The following is a 23268-nucleotide window of genomic DNA, read 5'->3' as shown; positions in this document are numbered from 1 at the left end:
TGTGGTTCTCTCTCCTCCCTCTCTCCTTCTCTCCCTCTTTCCTTCTCCCTCTCTTCTTCTCCCTCCCTCCTTTTCCCTCTCTCCTCTCCCTCCCTCCTTCTCTCCCCTCTCCTTCTCCCTCTCTCCCTCTCCTTCTCCCTCTCTCCCTCTCTCCTTCTCTCCTTCTCCCTCTCTCCTTCTCCCTCTCTCCTTCTCCCTCTCTCCTCTCCCTCTCTCCTTCTCTCCCTCCCTCTCCTCCCTCTCCTTCTCCCCTCTCTCCTTCTCCCTCTCTCCTCTCCCTCCGTCCTTCTCCCTCCTCCCTCCCTCTCTCCTTCTCCCTCCCCCTCTCTCCCTCTCCCTCCCCCTCTCTCCCTCTCCCTCTCTCCTTCTCTCCCTCTCCTTCCCTTCCTCCCTCCTCTCCCTCCCTACTTCCTTGCCTTTCTTTCTTTTCCCTCTCCATTTCTCTCTATAATTCACACTACCGTGAGGGCTCATTCCAAGAAACCAGATACAAATCTATTGGGCCAGGAAAGTGTGTTTGTAAAGAATAGTGAAAGAAAAGAACAGGAAAATGACCATTTTCCTGAGATAAGATTCAAATCAGTTCTTTCTAAAAGATGATGTTTTAGAATAATTATCTCTTCCTGGGCCTTTCAGAATTTCCACAGATAATGCTACAACAGAACTGTGGTGTTAACACTTCCCTGGCACCCGAGACACAACACACAGCACCCCAGAGCACGACCCCACCCACCACTCAGGCGCACCCCACCCCAGCCACCACTACCCATCCAACCCCGGCCCACTCCACCCCAGCCCAAAGAACCTCATCTCACCTCAAGCCGCCCCAGCCCAGTCCATGCACCTCACCCTAGCCAACTCCACCTCCCTTCCCCCAAATCCCACTCCTCCCGAAATGGACCCAACGCCCAATTTCAATGGAGAGAGCTCAGTTTTTCTGCAGACACCATCCATAGGTCGAGCCAGCTTGTTTAAAACATCCCATTCCACTTCAACCTTCCTATTTACTCGCACAGATGCTCTGTGTTGTTCTCAGCAAAAACAAAATGTCACGGAGAGGGAGAGGGAGAGGGAGAGAATATGTTGGATTTTTGGATGAGTGACAATGACAACTGGGTAGAGAGGAAGGGAGAGAGAAAAGGAACAGGAGCAGGAAAGGGAGAGCGGTCTCAAGGAGACCTTTCCCTCGCCGTCCTCCTTCAGAAGGTCTTGGCTAGGAGTCCTTGCCAGCCACGGCTCCCAAGAAAACACTGCTTTTTCTAAAGCCAGTGACAGGAGGCACCTGTGTGGCCTCTGTGTGGTCCATCTCAGCCGGCATTGCCAGCTCTGTGTGTCACCCTCCTCCCGCTCAGCCATTTATCCCCTTTCCTGTTTGCCCCCCTCATGCCTCCCTGCCTGGTCTGGGCAGAGCTCTCACACAGCAGGAGCCTTTTCAGTCCCTCTTTTACATTCTTTGCGCTTCACTACCTTCAACACAAGCCTTTGGCCCAGTGCCTGTGCAGACTTGAGCATTCCAGAGGATCTTGCTGAGCTGTGCTCTGCCGGGCCGGCGGCATCCTCCCTGCGGGTACAGCTCTGAAGTGGTCTTTACCTTCTCTCGCTACACAGCTCTCCTCAGGGTTTGCACCTCCTTCCCTTTGATCTTGACAGGTGGCCTCTGCTCCCAAGTGTGTCAGGGTGTATTTTAGAGATCAGTCGCGTAAGTAGAGGCTATGCACTAGTACGTCTTTGATGTGTTTCTAGCCTGCATTATTCCTTCAAAGATGGTTTATAGAGCTGCTTAAGACAGCATTTTTAGAGGCTGGAGAGATGGCTCAGCAGGTAGGAGCACTTGCTATTCTTGCAGAAGATCCAGGGTCCGTTCCCAGCATCCACATGACAGCTCGAGGCCATCTGGAACTCCAGTCCAGTGCCCTCTTCTGGTCCATGTGAGCACTGCATGCCTATGGTGTACATAGACACATTTAGGCAAAACACCCATCCATACCCATAAAGTAGAAATAAGTAAATCTTTTTTTAAAAAATAGCATCCTACTAACTTCACATATGTAGCTTCGTCTAAGCACAAACAGTGGGTTTAACACAAGAGTGGGTTTACTGAGAGAGAAGATGAGAGCCGAAGCCCAGAATTACAAATTACGTCCATCACACAGAGGTCCCACCATTCTCACTAACATTCAGTAGCCGAAGGTTAAGTGCTATACCTTATAAAAGATTTTGAAAATCTTAGCACATGTGAAAATGGTCACTTTACATGATCGATTTATTATTATGGGGTGCGGGGCACACATGCCAGAGCATGTGGAGGTCAGAGGGCAACTCCCAGGTGTCAGTTCTCTCCTGCGTTCCACATTCACATGAGCTCTAGAGATTGAAGTCAGAGCATCGTCACTGAACATCCAGTATCCTGCTCCTGAGCCGTCTTGCTGTCCCCGAGGTGAACATATACTTTTTCTTCCTAAGTGTAATGTTTATGGGTAATTTGCCTACAAGTATGTCTGGGTAGCACATGTGTGTCTGGTATCCACACAGGGTATTAGATCTCCTCGAACTGGAGTTAGAGAGGACTGCGAGCCACCATGTGGGGGCTGGGAATCAAACCCAGGTCTTGGAAGAGTGGCCAGTGTTCTTAACTGCTGAGCCATCTCTCCAGCCCCTCTTTATGTATTTTAGTATAGCTCAAAGCATGTCTAGCCGTAGTGTCACATACAGTGTACCATCAATGCAAACAGTGGCTGTCACTTGACTCTAGAATCCTCAGAGGGTAGAGAGTCTGAAAATAGTTGTCAAAGACGATCTTAGCCGGAGGAGAAAGCACTCGGGAGAAGTCGTGGCCAAACGCTGGGCTTGGGACCTCAGACATGGGCCTCCCAGTTTTCCGTGTCTCTGTGACGTCAGCTCGTGCGGCTCTAGCACTCTCTTACGATGCTGGCCCCACATGCGGGCTTGCTGAACCTGCGTCTGTGCAGACGATGCCTGAGCCGGAGCAGCTCGGTGGGGCGGCACGCCATACTGCTTCCCTATAACCGGGACTCCTGTCGTGGTGATTGTGTTGCTACCACATGTTCACCTGCTGACCTCCACTTTACTCATTGTCACACAGGAGGACCCTGTTCCAAACGGTCTCCAGGCACTTCCTCTGTTTTATGCTGCCACTATAGCAATAAACGTCTTTTCCATCATGTACACAGGAGCACCAGGTAAGACCCCTCTGTGGAGTCCTCAGTCTACGGGAAGGTATTATAATTTAGCAGCATTGGAGCTAGTACTGGTATTGGCTAAGAGTAAAAGGCATTGTTCACGGTCGTTATGGGGTAATAATAATAATAATAAATGTACTAAATACCAAGAAGGTACATGAAATACAAACCTTTCAGCTTTCCAGTTAAACCCCACTCATCCACGGCACAGCTGTCTTGTCCCAGCAGCCGGCTGACAGCCTTGGAGTCTTAGAGCATGTTCCTAGGTCATGGGGGCGGGAGGGCCTCAGAAGATACATGCATCACACATATGGTCCAGTTGTCAAGGAGGGAGAGGCGGGTCAGAAGTGGTCTGCAGCCACAAGCTGCAAACTCCCAGGGCGTTATCAAACCATTAGTCCCGGGCCTAGCCATGATTGTGCCTGTTTTCCTTCCCGGTTTAGGGGTGGGGTGGGGAGCAGAGAGATGTGTACCTGTAGTTCCAGCTCTTGGGAGACTGAGGCCGAAATGTTGCTTGAGTCACCAGATCCAGGAAAGCCTGGTAATACAATCATATAATGTCAAAAATTATATAATATAATGTCTCTGTGTGTGGCTGGTCCGACGGAGTTGTGAGCACCCACTTCTCTTCTGTGTGAGTTCTATAAAACCCAGAGTGAGAATATTTTCATACAAATGTAGGGAAATTAGAAGACAGGATGTCACAGGACTTGCTGTCAAATTGTAGCTCAAAAAAAAAAACAAGGCTAATAAAATGTCTTGTTGGTGCACTGTGGGGCGAGCCCTGCCCCCTGTGTGTCCCCTTAAGAGACAGACTGCAATTTTCCTTACCTACTCATGGATGCTTTTCCTGTTAGGTTGGTTTTGCTTTTGTTTTTTTTAGGACAGGTTATCTCCACATAACCCTGGCTGTCCTGGAACTCACTGTATAGACTGGGCTGCCCTCCCAAGTACCAGGATCAAAGGTGTGCACCACTACACCAGGCCCCTGGGTACATTCTTGCCAGAACAGTTGCCCACCCCGAGTATCAGCTCTGATTGGTCATGGGACTACTGAATAATAACCTGCAGAGTCCTTGTATGGCTTTCAATATTTCCAATTGTGGAAGTGACTCTGAACACTCAGTGCATAGTAAATAGAGATAAGCCGTCACAAATACTGGAAGATAGCTAAGAGGATTTAGAGATAGAATTTACTATATTCCACATGTCATACATATCAGCAAGCACCATAACTGAGACACTGGGTCCTAGACTAGTGCCTGGTGGGAATTCTGGTCCTTCACTTTGCTGGTCACACTAACTAATACCGGTCTTATAGATCCATCTAAAGATCAGCTCCAAGGATTTCCGTGATCTACTCCTCACAGTGTCTGTAATGTGTCGCCACCATGAACTTTCATTTCCCCAGAATGATTCACTGCACCAGCAAGATGTTTGTCTTAGCAATCGTGCAGAGCACGATGTAGTAAAACGGCAGATGAGAGATCAGGAAGACGGGCGCTGTAAACACTGGACAGTTTATGATAAAATCACGGCTGCCTCCTGACACTTGGAAAAACTAGGACGCAATAGGAGAGGGCAGGAGAGGGACACCGCACAGTGACCTACAACTAAGTCAGCATGAGGACCACAGGCTGGGTGCAGCCGCATCGCATGTGGTGACATGGGAAGCAGGTTGTCTGGCCTAGCGCTGGGCCTAGTCCTCTGCAGTCCTCTGCTCCAGGTTTCTGTGATTGGCAGATCTCCTGAGTAGCTGGCTCCACAGATGTGAAGCACCCCTGACTTCACTGCTCTGCCATGAGCATTTCTTCTTTATATTGTTTTCATGTGAGGGTGATCCTAAAACATTCTGACTAGGGGTCATCACGCCATTTGTGAAGTGTGTGTGTGTGTGTGTGTGTGTGCATGCGCGTGTGCGCATGTACAGGGACACACATGGCACAGCACATACATTGAAGGTCAGAGGACAGCATGCAGGAGTCACCTTCCAAGGCCTCTCTTGTTTCTGCTTTTACATGGCTACCCCAGGCTCACTGGGAGCTTCTGGTAGTTGTCCTGGCCCCGCCTCCTTCCTTTCTGCTACAGGACTGTGGGGTCGCAGATGCTTGTCACTACAACCTGGATTTTGTGGGTTCCAGCATGGGATGCAGGTTGCACAGTGGGTACCTTTATCCCCACCCCTCCCTGAGCCCTAGCCTTGTCCCCACTCACTCCTTTTTATCAGACACAGCCCGGCCTGGTTTCCAGCTTTTCTAGGTGAAACCAGTTCTCCAGGCACAGCTACCACAGCAGCACCACTCCTCACTCCCTCTCCCACCTCCTCCATCTCCTCCTCCTCCATCTCCTCCTCCTCCTCCTCCTCCTCCTCCATCCCCTCCCTCCTCCTCCTCCTCCATCTCCTCCTCCATCTCCTCCTCCATCCTCTCCTCCTCCTCCATCCCCTCCTCCTCCTCCTCCATCTCCTCCATCTCCTCCTCCTCCATCTCCTCCTCCTCCTCCATCTCCTCCATCTCCTCCTCCTCCTCCTCCTCCTCCTCCATCTCCTCCTCCTCCATCCTCCTCCTCCTCCTCCATCTCCTCCTCCATCTCCTCCTCCTCCATCTCCTCCTCCATCTCCTCCATCTCCTCCTCCTCCATCTCCTCCTCCATCTCCTCCTCCTCCTCCTCCTCCATCTTTGTTTTGTTCTCTTCCCCATCCTCTGTCTTCGCCATCTCTCTCCTATTCCTTCTCTGCTCTCTTTTCTCCCCTCTTTCCCTCCATCTCTTTCAGTTCTAGCTGCTTCTCACCCTAGCCCCAGGACGTCAGCTCATGAGACCCCATCAGTCTTCACAGCCTCTGTAAGAGGTGGTGTCCTCTTCCGGGCTCTCTGGGTCCCATGGGTGACTGTAGCACCCAAGCTATGGAGAGACAGTCCTGGAGGTGCGGCTGTCTCCAGCTGTCACCAAGGGCAGATTCAAAACAAAGTTCTTTAAGCTTACTCTTTTTCCTAAGTATTTACAACTGCAGCCTGGTTTGAGAACACTGCTGCTGTATTTTTAAAACTCCAACTATACAACAAATGAAAAAGAACCATATTCATCTCAAAAGCATGACTCACTTCCTTAAATCCAGCATTCTTTTTATATACAGGGCTCTTCTAATGCTTTGAAAATGTTGATCTAAAATAAAACGACACATAATAGCTTCTTTCACCATTTGATCAGGCAAACGTGCATATGCACATGTGTGTACACATGTGTATGTGTGTGTATTGCTACGGGACGGTGTCCACGCTGAATGATAAGTGAAAGCACAGAATACAGCATGTCACATAATTACGGTTCTGTTAAGTCAACAAACATTTATAGCCTTGGCTGGCCTGGAACTCACTGTGTAGACCAGACTGGCATCTAACACACCGAGGTCTCCCCCCTCTGCCTCCCGAATGCTAGAATTAAAGGTATGGTGTCCATTCCCAATGAAAATGAACTCTTTTTTTTTTTCTAAATTGAAATCATTTGCAGATAATATATTCCCATCATGGTTTCCTCTCCCTTGTCTCCCAACTCCTCCCTGCTTCCCTATTCATCCAACACCAAGCCTTTCCCTCTCTCTTTAGAAAACAAACAGGCGAACAAACAAACCAGAGTTGAAAAAGAAAAAAGCACCGGAAACACAGATACACACACATGCACTTGCACACATACATATGCACACACAAACACAAAATAGGAAACCATAAGCAAAGGACGGATGAGATAAAAATTGCCCAGACAAAGCAGTGTTCTGACTACAGAGATGCGATTGAGTTGGCTTTAGCTGGGCATCTCCTGCTGGACACGGAGCCTCCCTTAAGTGCGATTTGTACCCAGTGAGACACATGTCTTTGTTGTTTTGACAATGGGAGGAGCATGAGATGAGAGAGCATTTAGTGGTGTGAGCCGAAAACAAGCCCCAGGCCTGCACTGCCAGGCCTGGCAGCCGCTTCTGGCTGACTGAGCGCACGCCATTCAAGCTGTGCCCTACTTTGTTCGTCCACAGTGGGAAACAGCACAGTGCCTCAGAGCCCCCCTGAACCTGTGACTGTTTGAAACGGTTTGAGAGCCTCTCCGGGAAGACAGCCCAACGCAGAGAATTTGCCGAACATTTTGCTGTCTGTGAAGCAGCCTGAAGTTTTGTATTTAGAAGAAATTTCACTCAATATGTGCACATTGGTTCAAGGGTTTTCACTGAGACAGCGTCGCCCCATGATAGTTCCCTTGTATGGTTTATTGAGCTGCTCTAGGATCAGGTTCAGGGTCAGAGCTGGAGAGAAACGGGGCTGGGCTGTGTGTGGAGTTAGCACAGCACAGCCTGAGGAGGCCCCATGTCCAGGGCTCCCCACTGTCCCTGGAGTTTGGGAGTGGATCCATGAAGTATCTGACCCCAGCAACCACCTGCCAACCGTAAGCAAGCCAGGGAGGTGCGGGGTTTGTTTTTAACGTCTGTGAGCATTCACTCTGACCTCCCGTGTCTGTTTCTCCTCTTTTAGCCTCTTACTGTTACAGAGATGAATAGTGATGCTTTGAGCTGACTTGTTTGTACAAAATAGTTAAGGCAGCATTAGTAAAACTGTGCAGCTCCTTGGAAACTTACGACCAGCTCAACACTACTACTGTCTGTTTCCAAGCATAAGTAGAGGAACAGTGCAGCCAGCTTGGAAAACACTGGGTCTCGCCTCTCCAGAACCCATCCTAACCACAGATGGCTTCCTTGTGTGCAGGACTGGATGCTATAGCTATTTTACCTCTCTGTGACGATCCATGTATGGGCTGGTCTAAGAATTCTCACTGTTAGAAATAGTGCCAACCCCTCCTGTCTTAGTCGGGGCTTCTACTGCTTCAGTGAAACACTGACCCACAAATACGTCGAGAGGAAAGGGTTAATTGAGCTTACACTTCCCACTACTACACTGTTCATCTCAAAAGGAAGTCAGGATAGGACTCCAGCAGGGCAGGACCCTGGAGGCAGGAGCTGATGCAGAGGCCATGGAGGCTGCTGCTTACTCCCCATGGCTCGCTAAGTCCGCTTTCTTATAGAACCCAGGACCCCCAGCCCAGGGATGGCCCCGCCCACCCTCAGTCACTGATTAAGAAAATGCCTTACAGCTGGCTCTTGCAGAGGCATTTTCTCAATTGAGCTGCCTTCCTTCTAACTAACACTTGAGTCATGGTTTACATAAAAGCTTACAAGTGTCAAGTTTATATAAAACTAGCCAGCACACTCCTGTAATTCCAGCTCCAGGAGTGTCCAACAACACCTCTGACTTTTACTGGCAACCACAGTCACATGAGTCACACACACACACACACACACACACTCTCTCTCTCTCTCTCTCTCTCTCTTTCTCTCTCTCTCTCACAAAACTTTAAAAAAATAGAGCTGGGGTAAGGTATTCAATATTCAAGTCTGTATGTGTATGTTCATGTGTGAGCATACATGTTTAAGTTCTCTATCTGTAGATATTTGAAAGGTACCTGTCGTCCCCAGGGACAGAAACTAGATACAGCTCAGGGCCAAGCTACAAGGACTCAGGTGCTAAGCAGCGGTCCTGTCACTGAGCCACCTGCAGCCACACCCTAACTGCTCCTCACTGCACTACTGGTTTGTGTTGGGAGGGTTTTCTGGGTTGTGATTCCTAAATCTGACATTTTGAGGAAGGGTCGCATTTGAGGGGTGATGTCCTTTAAACAAACTTTTACTTGCGTAAGGTCTTTGTTTGGTTTGGGTTTTTGCTTGTTTGTCTCGTTTGGAGTGTTTTGTTTCATGAGACTTAACACAATGGCCCCCCGTTTCTTGGATTACAGGCACGCGCCGTACCCTGGGTTCTATTTATTTCTAAGCCAACCAGAGTGTAACAGCAACTTTGTGTGGATGGACCTTCTTACATCCATCGGGTATAACAACAGAGCTGCTGTCGGGGCCCAGAAAGGCAGCACAAGCCTGCAGGGTCCGCAGAGCCACCATTTCCATAGCAGGAAGGGCAGTCTGTGAGGACAGAAGCCTGGGAGCACCACGTTTGTCCAGTCAGCTTAGATACTGACACAACATAGACAGAAAGCGTCATGCCAAACTTCCTAGGCTGACAGTGCCAGAATGGTAGCATTTTAACGATCAATTCCTAACAAGCAGAAACCCAGCAGACATGACGTGTCTGACACAGCCCTGCGGTCTGCCCCAGGTGCGGAACACACGTGGTTTGGTTTCATTTGCTCAAGGTTTTCTTTATGTACAAACCGAGGTGGCTGGTTTTAGCGGGAGGAGTGGAAGAGAGCTGCTTTGTGGTACCAACCCTGCGCTCGCTCTGTCCTGTCCGCAGTGCTGGGCCTGTCGCTCCCCATCTGGGCAATAGCGCTCATCTCCTTCGGCGTTGCCCTGCTGTTCGCCTTCTTCGTGTGGCTGTTCGTGTGTCCGTGGATGAAGAGGAAAATAGCGGGTGAGCAGTCTGATTCTTCCACATTACAAAGCTGTGTGGCTCCGGAGACTGTCCATGTAACAAACAGGTATCTTTAAGAACAGAGGAACCAGAGGTGGCAGCGGTCCCCAGAGCAGCACTGAGCCGCAAGCTCGGCCTCTGGGTCACACTTCTGTGTCTGGCTCCTGTGGTTCTTGGTCATTGTGATGTGCGCGAAGATCATCACTTGTTCCCAGCATAACCCTAAGTTAACAAACACAGCCGGGTTCTGCCGGGTGGATGGGAAGCATCCATCTTTAGGGAAATGCAACAATTGCCGTAAAAGGTAGTGTGTTGTGGCAGGAATGGCTGAAATTAAAAGACCAGGTCGTCCAGGTGAGGTAACTTGAATGCTTGTAGAGTCCTGGTGTACTGGCTGCAGGGGGCCCGGGGACATGTCAGTTTGAAACTCTGTGTGACGAGCTCTAAGCTACATGAGGAGTGAGGCAGAAGGCAGGGTAGCCGAGGGGTTGGGTTTTCCCAAACTGACTTGCAGACGGAACATAAATGTAATTAAAACCCCAGCTACGGGCTGGAGAGATGGCTCAGGGTTAAGAGCACTTTAGAAGGTCCCGAGTTCAAGTCCCAGCACCCACACGGCAGCTCACAACGGTCTGATGCCGCCTTCTGGTGTGCAGATGTACGTGCAGACAAAGTACCCGTGTACAGAACTAAAACAAAAATCCCAGCTACCTGGGCTACCCCATCTCAAAAACAAATAAGTAAAGTTAGTTATTTAGTCAATTAAAACAACAATTTAAAGAGTCTTACTATAAATGCCATGCCCTACTTAAAAATTAACTGAAAATGTGCATAAATCTAAATGTTAAAAAAAAAAACTAAAAAACAGTTTTTGTGGGTAGGAACTTTCATGAGCTTTGTCTGACACCAAACATGGCCCATAGGAGTAGTTTACAAATTCTACAACATGAATTTTGGAAACTCGCTCTGTGAAATATGATTAAGGGAAACTTTTTATCATGAAAATACATTAAGAATTTTCAAAGAACAAGCTAGAACATGAACAAATATTTTAAATTTATTTTTATTATTCTTAAGCGTATATCCACATGCATCTCCACATGGGGGTTTGTGCATGTGAGCACAGGTGCCTATGGTGGCCAAGGGTGTCCAGACCCCTGCAGCTGAAGCCAGAGGCTGTTTGTGAATGCTGGGAATCAAAACGGGGCCCCTGACGCTAGGCTGGCTGTCCAGATAGAGCAAAATATTCAAAGACACAGTTCGCCCGAGGAAAGATGCCGATGGACCCATGCAAGGTCCAGTGTCACTAGCGATCGAGGAATATAAAATGAAATGATGTCTGAGGTGTCATTCACACCTATCCGCATGCCTTTCTAACACACTAGCATCATGCTGGCTGGGAGAAGGGAACCAACCAGCCTTCAGTGCTGAGTAACACACGGCACAGGAGACAGTTTGGCACTTCTCAGGTTTCACATGCACCGCCGTAAACATTCTTAGAACCATTCCTAGGTATTTCCCCAGAGAAATAAAAACCTAAGGTCACACAAAACTATGTTTAAAACATCTTTATTGAAGTCACCCCCACCACACATGCACGCACACACACACGTAAATAGAAATAATAAAAGGTCTGGAAGTGATGGGTTAGAGGTTAGGAGCATGTGCTGCTCTTGCAGAGGACAAAGGTTTGGTTCCCACACCAACATGGAATCTCACAACCGTCCATAACTACAGGTCCAGAGGATGTGACCCCAGCTTCCTTATTTCTTTTGGAGTAAATGGGATCTCTTTGTTTCTTTTGAACAAAATAAGGTTTACTTGTTTCATAGAATCTGATATGATAAAAGAAGTCTGAGACCAAGAGTTACTGAAGACAAAAGAACAAAGACACTAGATAAATGCCTTTGAAGACAAGCAGGACAAGCATTTCGGTAACTGGGAGGCTAGTCTTCTAGAAGAGCTTTGGATTTGTAGACTGCCAGCCCTGGGAGAGACTGGGCCATCACGCTTAACTGTCTTTTGTTGGTTTTGGATGTAGTCATAACTCAGGCATAAGTACCAACCATTTACTCAGGAACTGCCTTAAGATCATTGTTTGAAGTTTCTATTTTATTTCCCCAATATAGCTGTAACATTCTGTTTCTGAGGCAAATATTAAAGTATAAAGAGAGGTGCTCACATTCTCAATATTTATTTGAAAGAGAAAAAGCATGCATTTCCCAAACCTGGACTTCCTCCTTCTTCTCTCCAGGCAGGTTAGAGAAGGAGAGTGCTCTGTCCCGCGCGTCCGACGAAAGCCTCAGGAAGGTACAGGAAGCTGAGTCCCCTGTCTTTAAGGAGCTTCCTGGTGCCAAAGCCAGCGATGACAGCGCTGTCCCCCTCACCAGCCTGGCTGGGGAGGCTGCGGGGGCCTCAGAAGGCACGTCAGCAGGGAACCACCCCCGGGCTTCCTACGGTAAGGCTGACCCAGAGAGCTGGGATACAACCCAGAGCCTTGTGCATGCTCAGCATGTGATCTGCCACCGAGGGGCGTCCCCCAACCCCACATGAGCATCTTCTACATCCTTTTCAGGGCGAGCACTTTCCATGACTCACGGCTCTGCAAAGTCACCCATCTCCAATGGAACCTTTGGCTTCGAAGGCCACATGAGGAATGACGGTCACGTTTATCATACTGTACACAAAGACTCGGGGCTCTACAAAGACTTGCTGCACAAAATCCACGTAGACAAGGGCCCCGAGGAGAAACCAGCTCAGGAAAACAACTACAGGCTGCTCCGGAGGAACAACAGCTACACGTGCTACACGGCAGCCATCTGCGGCCTGCCGGTGCACGCCACCTTCAGGGCCTCAGACACCTCCTCCGCCCCCGAGGACAGCGAGAAGCTGGTGGGTGACACCGTGTCCTATTCCAAGAAGAGGCTCCGCTACGACAGCTACTCCAGCTACTGCAACGCGGTGGCCGAGGCGGAGATCGAGGCCGAAGAGGGCGGCGTGGAAATGAGGCTGGCCTCTGAGCTGACCGATCCTGACCAGCCTCACGAGGATCCCGCGGAAGACGAGAAGGAGGAGAAGGACTCCGCAGAGGTCCACCTGCTCTTCCACTTCCTGCAAGTCCTCACCGCCTGCTTTGGGTCCTTCGCCCACGGTGGCAATGATGTGAGGTGAGTGTCTTTATTCATTCAGCAGACAGGGTCTACCCTGTGCTGCGATACCAGTCCCTACCACTGGGCAGCGGGGAGCACAGACCAGTTTGCAAGCATGTAAGGACGCACAGAATGCCCAGAGCGCAGGAAGGGAGCACCCAGCCGCACGGGGAGGCTCACTGGGCTGGGGCTGACAGAGGCGAGGGGGCCAGCCACGTCACCATTGCAGGAAGAGCAAGCAGGAGGCACAGAGGGTGAAGTGGATCAGGCCTGGACTGCTCGGCAAAGAGCAGGAGAGCCTGGGCAGGAGAAAGTGGAAACTGTGAATCGTGTCATGGTACGGCCAGGGTACTGTACAGCTGGAGTTCGGGGGCTCTGAAGGCTGAGGCAGTGTCTGCCTGATCCCAGGAACTCACTACTAGTCCAGACAATGCAGCCAAACCCTGTCTTAAAAATTAGTTGTTCAGGGGCCAGAGAGATGGCTCAGCAGTTAAGAGAACGTGCTGCTCTTGTAGAGGGACCGTGTTCAGTTCCCAGCACCCACATGGTGTCTCGCAACCATCCTTAACCCCAGTCACTGGAGATCCAGTGCCCTCTCCTGGCCTCCATGGGCACCAGGCATGCATATGGTGCACAGGCACACATATTAAGAAAAATATAGACTCAAAATATATAAGTACTTTTAAACTCTTAAGGAAGTAAGTTTTCGGAAGAAGGACTTTCATGTGAGAGCTAAGGGAACCATTGTAAGGGCTGACAGACACTACCATTTAACAGGCTGCCTCTGACTTATTCTGCGACTGTCATGAGGGGGTGGAGAACAGTTAGGACGTTACTAACAGTGACTCAAGAAATGACAGCAAGCCTTTGGGGCAGAGAGATGGTACAGTAGCCAGGGTCTGGATAGTTTATTTTGAATATGGGACCAATTGAATTGATAAGCAGTTAAGACCAGCAGTTCTCAACCTTCCTAATACTGCCACCCCTTAATATATCTCCTCTTTTTTGGGTAACCACAAGCCATAACATTATTTTGTTGCCACTTCATAACTGTAATTTTCCTACTGTTAAGAGTCATAATATCTGATATATAAATGGTCTTAGGTGACCCTGTGAAAGACCCACTGGTTGAGAACGGCTGACTTAGACCCATACGAAAGAAGGAAGCCTGGTCCAACAATTTTGGCTCTGGCAAATCTGAGGATGGGTTGCCATGATAGCAAGTACAAGCCAGAAAGGGCTGGTTCAGGGCTAAGCAGTTAGAGCTCAGATTAGACCTAGACCTGTCACATGCAAGTGACAGCCAAGTCAGCAGCCAGCGGACATGCCTGAGGTCGGGACGGTCAGGCTGGGTGCAGATGAGGACCTCTGCCCAAAAGGCAGTGGGAAGGGAAGGGAAGGAAAGAAGCAGAGAGCACACCCTGAGCCCTGTAGCGTCACAGAGAGAGACGGGAAGCATCAGGAAGATGTGTCAAGCGTGCAGTCAGAAGAACTTTCCCTTTGTGGGTGTTGAGCAGTGACCTGGCAGCGCTCCTGCCTCGTAAGTCTCTGCTGGCTTTAAATAGTTGGTCTCAAAGATGTTTCCAAACAGAAGACGGAGTGCCTGTTACTCCTTGATGTAAGTTTCCAAGCCTAGAGTGATGAACACAGTGGTGTGCTGAGCACAGAGACAGGGGCAGGCATATCGCAGTGAGGAGGAAATGCTGTGTACTTAGCTCCTGTGGGATGGGGCCTGAGTTCCGTGAGCCTCGCTTGCCTGGAATGTGGGAAGCCATGTCAGAACAGCACTTCGGTTACTACAGCAGAGACAACCGTGCTGTTTTGGCTCTAGGCCCCTGAAAGACAGGCAAGACAGAGCCCACCCCCACCCCTTATAAGATTGTCCCAGCGACACGTGGTCCCCATCCATCACCTGCCACTGTCCCAGAAACACGAATGCAGCAGCAGCATAGCAGTCTGTGGATCTGGGCAAGGGCTCTGTGGGGACTTCAGCCCTTGGGGAACCTGCCTTGGAGGGCCTCTTGTGCAGGGTAGCCTGGAGGTCTTCCCAGGGCTGCCTGGCAGGGCAGAGAGTGGTACTTAGGGATAGACGCCATTAGGTCCAGTGCTCTGACCAGCCAGCTCTGCCACTTTCAATGCAGCAAAGCAGCGGGCACTCCCTCTGTGCACAAAGCTTTGGGAGTTCAAACTCACCTTAGAGAGATCAGAAAAACACACACGGAAATTACTGTTCCTGACATACAGTAACTGCTTAAGGTGACAGAGCAATTGCTTCCAACTCAGGAGCTGTCATTGGGGCTTTGAAACAGTGTCATCTGATTTTTTTTTTTTTTTAAAAAGGCCAGATTCAGAAATAATCTGACAACAGAGTCACCTGGGGAAAGGCTTATCAAGTTCCTGTCAGGACGCAGTACAGAACCATTTGTAATTTACCATGATGCTCTTTTGGACAACCCTCTGAGCAAGGCAGCTCACCAGAGTCACACAGAGCAGGGCTGACTTGGAAGTCAATCCAGGCCACCCCTCAACACAGTCTACACAGCTGTGCCAGCCAGGGCAGGGACCCTGAAACCCCTGGAGAGACCCCTGAAACCCATGTCAAAGCTCTGACCAGACTGCGAGAGGCCTGGGGAGTGGGGAGGAGGGGACGGACATGATGGTCTAAGCAGTGTCCATAGGAGCACCGTGAACTTGGCATTCCCGGGTGAAGCTGAGGACAGTGCCCGGCTTCCAGGACAGCTGTAGGAATCTGTGTCATCAATGGCGGCCGTGACCCCACAGTGTGAGGACTGACTTGCTGTCCTCACTGGCAGCTAGAGTCAGAAGCAGTAGAGATGGCAGTGGGGATGGAGAGGGAGGGATCGAGGGAAAGGAAAGAGAAAACTTGGTCGTCGGCAGTGGTTTGTTTCTAAGTACTTTCTCACCGCCATGTAACTGTGCTGAGCACACTTAACTCTGCCCAAAATGGTTAAGATGCCCGCTTCTGGTGTGCTATTTATATTCAGTGAAAGTCACTTATCACCCTAGAGTGCACAAGCTACAAATACAATATGACTAGATAGTTTTAAAGACTGAGAAGTCACTGTATACTGTCTAGTGCTGTGCCTATGCATAGCTATTTACAGCTAACCTTTGTTATTTATTTATTCTGCCAGCAATGCTATCGGTCCCCTTGTGGCCCTGTGGCTGATATATAAACAAGGCGGAGTTACACAAGAAGCTGCTACTCCAGTCTGGCTGCTGTTTTATGGGGGCGTTGGCATCTGCACAGGTCTCTGGGTTTGGGGCAGAAGAGTGATCCAGACCATGGGGAAGGATCTCACACCCATCACACCGTCCAGGTGAGGCACAGATGAGGCCTGAGGTGACGCTTAGTGGGTGGGCCTCATGCAGAAGTCAGCCTTCGGGTGACAGCCTTCGGGCGCGGGTCTCTGGTCGTCAGGTGAGCAAGAGCGGAGGGATCGCTCCCGACCTCGTCCCCACCAGGAAGCCTCGTCCTCATCCTCCCTGTCTGAGGCCATGGACACTGGCACCAGGACGAAGACAGGAAGGACGAGAGGGAGACGCTGAAGTGGAGCAGGAGGGCCAACTGGGGGCTGCTGTCCCCAGCCATTCTAATGCAGTGTGACACAGTGTGACGTAGGTGCCAGCTGGAGCCTGAGGCCGGCCTAGTCCAGGACGCCCCGGCCACGCCCACTTTCCTACTCTAGGACCCATCCGGTGTCTTTCCGGCGTTGGTCGGCTTTCTGTGGCCAACACAAAGCCCCGGGGCTAGCAGTTTTCAAAGAGGAAAGGTTCCTTGAGGCTCACACTTTGACAGGTCCGTTTCAGTTTGTCCTCATCCTTCAGGTAGATGAAAAAGTGCACAGCCTTGTGGGAGCCTGTGTCACAGGAAGAACAAACAAAGCAAAATCCACCTCGCAGCCAGCAAGCAAGAGCGGACAACAGAAGAGCCAGAGTCCCAACCCTCAGGGATACGCCCCAGTGACCCAGACACCCCCACTTAGAGGTTTCGTCACCTCCCAAAGTATCTAGCACCATCCTAGGGACCGAGCTTTGACATATGAGCCTTTGTGGGGCACAAACTCCAAAACGTGGCACCTGCCTATCCCCAAACACTCAAGCCCTGAGATCTGTCATCCTCCAGAGTCTTTAGGATGTGCACACGTGAGCATCATCTTTAGTCATCCTGGGGGTAGCCTGTGGAGGTGCTGTTGAAGGTTAAGTAGCAGACCTCAGCTTACAGAACACAGCTAAACTTCAGAACTACTGTTGTAGGAAATCTTCTTTTCTCTGTGTTTCCCTCTTAAACAGATTAGGGATTTCTGTTTCCTTTTGTTTCTAATTTTCAGTTCCCTGTCCTTAAAATACATCCTAACAAAAGGTTGTCTTAGAAGACTAGCTCGAATTAGACTGCTCTTTGTAATACGTTCACGCATTGTTTGAGATGTGAACCTAGTTTCTCCTTTGCCCCTTTAGAAACGAGTAATTTATCATCTTATGCACAGCAGGAATTTCTGACCCAGTTCCACACTTCAGGTTGGAAAACATGTTAGGAAAACAAGGTCACTGGGCGTCAGCTGCACGGCCCAATCGATGCCCTGCTGCGAGCAAGTGTCTTGTTCTCCAAATGGTCATCTGGCTCAGTCCGCAACCAGCTTACAGAATGTTCTGGCAAGACTTCTGTGGCCACGGGGTGTCGGCAAGGCCACACAAAGAGCTCCTGTGACGTTGTCTTCCTGTTCTCCCCCACAGTGGCTTCACTATTGAGCTGGCCTCTGCCTTCACCGTGGTGATCGCCTCCAACATTGGGCTTCCCGTCAGCACCACACACTGCAAGGTAGGCCCCTGACAGCCAGAGCCGCCATTCTGAGCGGTGCTGCCCCGAGTGCATCTGCGAAGTGGTTGGCGTGGGACAGCCAGGACTGTTTGTTTCCCTGGAATCGCCCTCCTAGTCCTCCTGACCCCAGTGGGACCTGCTGCTGAGTCTGTGCTTTCTCAGCACCAGTGGGGGAGCTCCCACGTGGCCTGCGCCCGCACTGCTCCCACCTGCGAGTGTCTTTGAAGCCACATGTGCACTGTGCCCACGGGACATGCCCTCCAGTTCCTGCCACTGCGCAGAACTGACCTCAGAGTAGGACAGAGACACAAGTGAGCAGAAATCATTTCAGAGCAACTTTAAGATGTGGCTACTTCTGGTTTTCCCCTTCCATGGTGCTCAGGCTGACTGTTGCCTCAGAGTGGATTCCAGATGAGGGGCAGGAGGTAGCTCGGATGCCGGCATGGCGTTATAATGTCCAGTTATTCACAGGGTTCAAGTCTCCACCCAGTGTTCTCTCCCTCCTAATTGTAGCCAATCAGTAGACATCACCATAACAACCAACCTGACTCCGATGTGTGCGACAGATCCCCACTGGGCACTGTCAGAAGTGCAGTGCTAACCCACTGACCTCCCTCACTCACTCACTCACTCACTCACTCAGGGCAAGAAGACTAGCATTTTCCCATCTCACAGATGAGGGAGTGAAGCAGAGAGAGGTTAAGGGGCATTCCCCTGCAGGAGCTGGCATGGTGCTCTGCCCTTCCCCTCCCTAGTACAAGGGAGGAAGGCAAGGAGAGACTGTACCCCTGCTGCTCACCCACGGGGACCGCTCCAGTTTTGGTTGTTTTTAAAATAATGAAAGGTTATTATTGGGAGGCTCATAATGATAGTGTGCCTGGCACAACTGGGACCCCGAGGTCAGCCCCAGTGCCACGAAAAATAAAGTACAAATTGTCAAAGAGGCACGGGTTCACTGAAACACTTTCACAGACACAGGGTTGCCTGTGAAAATAAGCAGCTCCCTGCTCACCACTGCTGCTCTGCTGTGGGACTCCCGCCAAGGAAGCGCTCCCAGATACATGCTCTCCCGAGAGAAAGGCAGCTAGCGTCTCACCTTTCCGTTACAGTTATTCATTCATTCACTTGTGTGTGAGTGTGAGTGTGTGTGTATGTGTGAGTGTGTGTATATGTGTGAGTGTGTGTGTGTGTGTGTGTGTGTGTGTGTGTGAGAGAGAGAGAGAGAGAGAGAGAGAGAGAGAGAGAGAGAGAGAGATTCATGTGGCTGTCAGAGGGAGAACAGCTTGCAGGACTCTGTTCTCCCTTCCACTGTGTAGGTCCCAGGGTTGAACTCAGTTCGTCAGCCTTAGATGACAGCTGGGTGGGCGAGCATCTTCACCCCCTGAGCCACCTCAGCTGCCCACCCACTTTCTGCCATTGCGTGGGCATAAACAGTCAGTCCTGCCCGGCTTCCCCACAGTAACGGAAAGTGCTAGAATGTAAGTCACAGCCATAGAGGAAAACTATTGCCTTGCGATTCTAACCTCTCCAGAAGGGGCTTCATCGGGAGTATGAGGCTGGTGAGAGAGAACACCAGAGAACATGAATGTCCCGTGTTGTATGGAAATGTCTCAGGGAACCCATCATGTGCACTCACTGATTTTAAAACTAAACTCTCAAGTCCGGTGTGCTTGTGCACGCCTTTACTCCCAGGGTTCAGGAACCAGAAGTAGGTCAGAATCTCTTGAGTGTGAGGCCAGCCTAGTCTATATAGTAAGTTCCAGGCCAGCCTGGGCTACCTACTGAGACCCTGTCTCAAAAAAAAAAAAAAAAATTAAGTATCTATTAACTAAAGTGAAATAAAATCAGACTTTAATTTTCAGCTTGAGGTATAACTTGCCTGATACTTGTACCATAATAGGGACATTTTATTAAGATATTTATATCTAATTTGTTCAAGACCTTAACAAACAGTGACGTGTCACTGTCACCAAGGTGTCTACACTAAGCACATGATCAGCCTTGTTTCCTTGGGACAATAAGTACTCTAAGGATAAGCCATTGACATGAGCAGGTCCTACACGTGGGACCACCATGGGATGGTGCAGAAAGGCCAGTCAAAGCCGATGGTAACACTGCCCACATCTGAGGTGAAATTGCAGAACCCTTGCTCGAGTTAGATTATCAACAATAGCCCGAGAGAAAGTGTGGCAAACTCACGCAACCTAAGTAGTTGCCGGGAACACGGTGCTTTTACAGTAATTCTAGTAGGAATCAAGGCCGTTGGGGTGGCTTGGTGGGGGGAAAGTGCTTGCCACCAGGCGGGACACCCTGAGGGCTAACCCTGGGACGCACGTGGTGGAAGAAGAGAGGTGAGTCCCCGAAGCGGTCCTCTGGTCTCCACACATGTGCTGTGGCGTGCACTCACCCACACGCATCAAATAAATATGAGCCTCATTATTTAAAAACTTAGGAAATGTAAGGAATGTGTACGGTGAGGACAAGCATGTGGCCACAGGAAGAAAGGAAGATGGGGGCAGGGACAAGCATATGGCGACAGGAAGAAAGGAGATGGGGTGGGGGCGGGGCATGCCTCGAGACTGGAGAAGAGTTACCACTCCTTATATACAGCCCGGCAGAAATGTTCTCGCAACTTTACCGAGTGAAACTATGTCACGAGCATGAATTATGAAAACTGTAAAATGATCCCCACAGAAAACTAATGCAGGGCTCAGGTCACATGATGCGGGCTGATGCGATCATAAACAACTAAAGCTCTCCTCTCCTCTCCTCTGTGTCCTCCAGGTGGGCTCAGTGGTAGCCGTGGGCTGGATCCGCTCCCGGAAGGCTGTGGACTGGCGCCTCTTCCGGAACATATTTATTGCCTGGTTCGTGACTGTGCCGGTGGCCGGCCTTTTCAGTGCTGCTATCATGGCTCTCCTCATGTATATATGTGGTTTTGTTTCTTCCAGTCGGTAAATGGCCACAGGGATGCCCTGACACGGATATGGTCCTCACACCTCCCACCCCTGCTTTCCCTGACACTTGTACACCCCTTCCACATACCCTCCTGATGGCGTCATATCACCCTGCTTACCCAGGCCACAGTTCATCTTCCAGAATTAACCTACCTGCTGTACATAGTAGTCTACATCAAGCTGATGTCATGATGACACAATGTGGTGCGGTTACTTATATGAGATATATATTGTGTACCTAGAACAGGTAGCATTTATTTCAAACAAACTCAGAATGAACGTGGAGGGTATTGCCTAGAATGCAATATTCTGTTAACTGTACATAATGATTTCAGTGGCAGTAAGCATAGAGTATCAAATCCTTTTTTAAATACACTGTATATAGCGAGGTACAGCATACTTCATACAAACCCGGGCAGGCGGGTGGGCGGGTGAGAGAGTTCCGGCCCTTGTGTGATTGCCCAGTGCTGGGACAGGTTTTCACAAGTGCTGTCTCTGGAGTGTGTTCGTGAGCGGAGTCCGAGTTACTGTGTAATGTCCCACGATTGCTCTGTAAATACTTTCAACTGTAATTTTAATGCTAAGCTTCCCTCATACTTTTTTGATCGGAGAATTTTGGAAAGTACCAAAGAACGAGGGGATAACTCGCCAGTGTTACACCTTCCCGCTGCTTGTCTCCCTTCCCACCGGCCCTGACAGTGGACCTGGTTACTTCAGCCAGGCGAGCTTAGAACTCAGCCACCCACCAGCAGCAGCCCGGAGGCTGCCACACCAGATACTGGAAAGCTTGTTCCGTGGCCTTTCACTGTCACCAGCGCGGATGACATACAGCAGTGGGGGTGTAGAATTAAACACTACATACATATCAAGTCCAACTCCAGGGTCCCTCCCCGTCGCACCCAGTGCCCTGAAAAGCAGGAATCCCGTTGCAGACATTAAAGCCAGTGAGGCTCTTGATGGGCTCGGATGCTGCCAACTCAGGGCTTAGCCGGAAGTACGGGCGGGGACACTGGGCTTGGGGATCTTTGAGGCCTTTTCTGTGGAGAACATCCGAGGTTCTCCTGTGGAGCCGCTGTTCTCTTCTGATGGCGGCGGGAGAGCGTCGGTGTCACTAAAATGTTAAGAGCCTGAAACCATGGAAACGCTGCTAATATTTTTATATTGACATACATTTTCACGGTACTTCATTGTAATTTTTTCATTAATCAAGCATATTAAATTTATAATAAAAAAGTGCCCCTCAAAAGTTCACTTCTGAAGTCTTTTTCTTTCAGAGTTCTCAAAAAAGTAAAAACTATACAATTCGGCCACTCGTAGTTTTCAAATGCTTTCTGTTGGCCCTTCCCCTACATCTTACCACTACTGCCCCTGTGTGTGCAGAACCAGTCCCCAACACTAGACCGGGAAGGAATGACCCGCAGCTCTGTCCGTGGGCGGGGACATAGTGATCCGTCCACCGCGATGCTCATCTGGTCAGGACCGTGGTACAGGAAGAGCACATTCCCCGGCAGAGCTCACCTGCTTGGTCCTTTTCTGCAGGCTCCCACTGGGGCCTGAGCTTTTCTCGAGCTGGGACACTCAGGGAAATCCCTCACGTCTGCACCGTGGCAGCAATGCCGCCCCAGAGCTGCATGGGTAATGGATGAGAACACCATCCGGGTGTGCTGGCTTCATGGCCACTCCAAGTCTGAAACCCTCTCCTAAAGTGGCACCTTCCTCTCTGCGTTTGATAAAGCCCCAGGAAACTCAGTCTCCTCTCAGGTTTATTGGTGAGAAAACAGTCTCACGTGTATGAGCAAACACTCTGCAGGCCAGATGTCCTGCTGCTCTCGGGCAGTGGTCTGTGCCCTAGGAGGGACACCTGTGCCCTAGCACGCACACTGCAGAAGCTGAGTCCGGGTCAGTGAAGGCATCTGGCGAGGTCATGCTCCCCCAACGACGGAAAGAGACCTGGCCCTGGAGCTCTTCCCCTGGGCCTGTTGTCTGACAGGGAGATGGCTACTTTGTATGTTCCAGGAGAAGGGAAAAGCCCACCCCAACAGATAATAACCTTAACGCCAGTGTCCAGAAAAGGGTTCCTGTGTGTGATGAGGGACCCAGACAAAGGGACCCCCTAAGTCCCTGACATCTTTGTGTATGGTCAAACTTCCCATGCAAAGGAAAACCGCCCATGAACAAGAGAGCCATGCTCAGAGGAAGAACCGCATGCCTTGTTTATTCTGTCTGCCCTTTCCTGAGAGTCTGAACTGCTAACTACCCCAGTGGGTCTTAGACACAGATGCAACCCCTTGGGGAGAGGGTAAACAACCCCCCTTTTTCACAGGGATCACCTAAGACCGTCGGAAAACACAGATACTGTTTACATTATGATTCGTAACATTTAATTACAGCTAAGTAGCAACAAAATTAACGTTATGGCTGGGGGTCACCACAAGCGAGGATCTGTATTAGAGCCGCAGCACTGTGAAGACAGACCCACTACTCTAAACACATACTCATCTTTAACAGGTAATTTTTAAGTCCTCTCAAGAAACCGGAGAATCCATCCCAGAAGCTGGGTATGGGGACCCACAGTTTTGAATCCAGCTCTCAGGAGGCTAACATGGGTAGATCTAAGTTCCGGGCCAGCACAATCTATGTAGCAGGAAGCCAGATGAGGGAACC

General features: G+C 50.1%; 1 protein-coding gene across 1 annotated transcript in view; it reads left to right on the top strand.

The window, feature by feature from the left end:
- Positions 1-21855, top strand: part of Slc20a2 (solute carrier family 20 member 2) — an 88562-nt gene extending 66707 nt beyond the window's left edge. The window contains exons 5-11 of the mRNA XM_032919439.1: positions 3104-3200; positions 9542-9658; positions 11913-12116; positions 12234-12825; positions 15963-16148; positions 17563-17647; positions 20432-21855. Of these exons, the coding sequence (XP_032775330.1) occupies positions 3104-3200; positions 9542-9658; positions 11913-12116; positions 12234-12825; positions 15963-16148; positions 17563-17647; positions 20432-20605 (1455 nt within the window). The 3' untranslated portion in view covers positions 20606-21855. The remainder of the gene's footprint in view (positions 1-3103; positions 3201-9541; positions 9659-11912; positions 12117-12233; positions 12826-15962; positions 16149-17562; positions 17648-20431) is intronic.
- The last annotated feature ends 1413 nt before the right edge of the window (positions 21856-23268 follow it).

Source organism: Rattus rattus, chromosome 13 (assembly GCF_011064425.1).
Source record: "Rattus rattus isolate New Zealand chromosome 13, Rrattus_CSIRO_v1, whole genome shotgun sequence".
Classification (NCBI taxonomy): Eukaryota; Metazoa; Chordata; class Mammalia; order Rodentia; family Muridae; genus Rattus; species Rattus rattus.
This window is presented reverse-complemented; position numbering and strand designations above follow the sequence as displayed.